Here is a 1,356-nt window from a genome sequence, read left to right as displayed (position 1 = left end):
TCTCTTTGACAGACCCTAACACGATTGGCTTTGCCTACGGTAATGGTTACTGTCTTCAGTTTGTATGTGGTTACTCGGAGTATGCACATATCGTAAACATCATTTTTAAATTTATTGGGATAGTCGGGTGGCGAAGGATGTGACCAGGTTTTCCAAATTCTATCCAGGTTAGATTGATTATTCTGGTGATCTCTGATATCTGATTTCCCTTTCCAAGTTGGATACTGTGTCCCAGGTATATGTACTCATTGATCACTTCCAAATCATGATTACCGACAGAGACATTTAAACTTTCAGGGCTCACAAGTTTGGTCTTTTGAAAGTTCAATCTTTGAATTCCTGGATCATTGTTACCAGTTTATTTGGGTCGCTGCTGAATATAATTATATCATCAACAAATTGAAGGTGGATGAGACGCCGCCCATCTATACTGATACGCTTGTGTTCCCACGATAAACTTGAATACTTGAATATGTCTTCTAAAGCTAAGGTAATTAACTTAGGTGATATTGTGTCTCCCTGTATAACGCCCCTTCTTACAGGAATCTTTCCAGTGGTCCAGTCGTCGTTAGTTTTAACTTGCAGGGTGGCATGCCCGTAGATGTACCAGAGTAAGTTGGTATATTTGTAGTATACGCAGGTTCCGTTTATCGCCCTTACCACTCCCAGGTTTCGATCGAGTCGAATGGCTTCCGGTAGGTAATCTATGAGAGCCATGTGCATTGGGATATCATATTCCATACATTTCTCGATCAGCGTACGTACGTTGGTAGAAATCAAATTTCTGGCTCAGACGGTTAGTGATCATTTTCGCTAGCAGCTTATAGCAGACAGATAATATTCGAATTGGCCTATAATTCTCGATGTTCCGATTGTCGCCTTTTTTGAAGAGAAGAATGACTTGTGCATTATTCGAGGAATCTGAAATCCTACCTTGCTCGAGACATTTATTCAATATTGTACCGTGGATGGCCGAGTATTTAACTCTTTCTTCAACTTACAACTTTTATTCCACTCGGTACAACTTTAACTACGGAACAGGAACAAACTAACTTCTAAATTAATGTCACCTTCACAAACGATAACAATAACACACGGAAAACACGGATTTCCGACTCGCGGGTTTAACTTCTTCTGCACTCAGACGCGACTGTCACTTCACTCCCCGTCTGGTTCTCGTCGTCGCTTATATCCTTTTCTCCAGGTATTCCAGATAGTTCTAGAAATCTCCAGAACAGGTGCGAAACTTCCCGCTTGTCAGTGTCATATTTGACAGTAAATGGGGCCCAAATGGGGCTCCCATTTACTGAAACACCATGAATTTCGATTCCCCATTCCAAACGTGAGTACCCCAGG

The 1,356-nt window shown here is 41.5% G+C and overlaps 1 protein-coding gene across 1 annotated transcript; it reads right to left on the bottom strand.

The window, feature by feature from the left end:
• Window positions 1-324: 324 nt before the first annotated feature.
• On the bottom strand, window positions 325-723 carry LOC125504558. The gene has a single exon (XM_048666758.1). The coding sequence runs from the start codon at window positions 721-723 to the stop codon at window positions 325-327; it is 399 nt and encodes a 132-aa protein (XP_048522715.1).
• Between the last annotated feature and the right edge of the window lie 633 nt (window positions 724-1,356).

The sequence above is a fragment of the Dendroctonus ponderosae genome, unplaced genomic scaffold, assembly GCF_020466585.1.
Source record: "Dendroctonus ponderosae isolate FM_Combo_2020 unplaced genomic scaffold, Dpon_F_20191213v2 Dpon_F_20191213_5, whole genome shotgun sequence".
NCBI classification, from domain to species: Eukaryota; Metazoa; Arthropoda; class Insecta; order Coleoptera; family Curculionidae; genus Dendroctonus; species Dendroctonus ponderosae.
Note: the sequence above shows the minus strand (reverse complement) of the source record. Positions and strands in the feature narration are given on the sequence as shown.

What these genes read in the sequence shown, in the direction of transcription:
- LOC125504558 (XM_048666758.1), bottom strand. Translation starts at nt 723, where the DNA reads ATGCACATGGCTCTCATAGATTACCTACCGGAAGCCATTCGACTCGAT.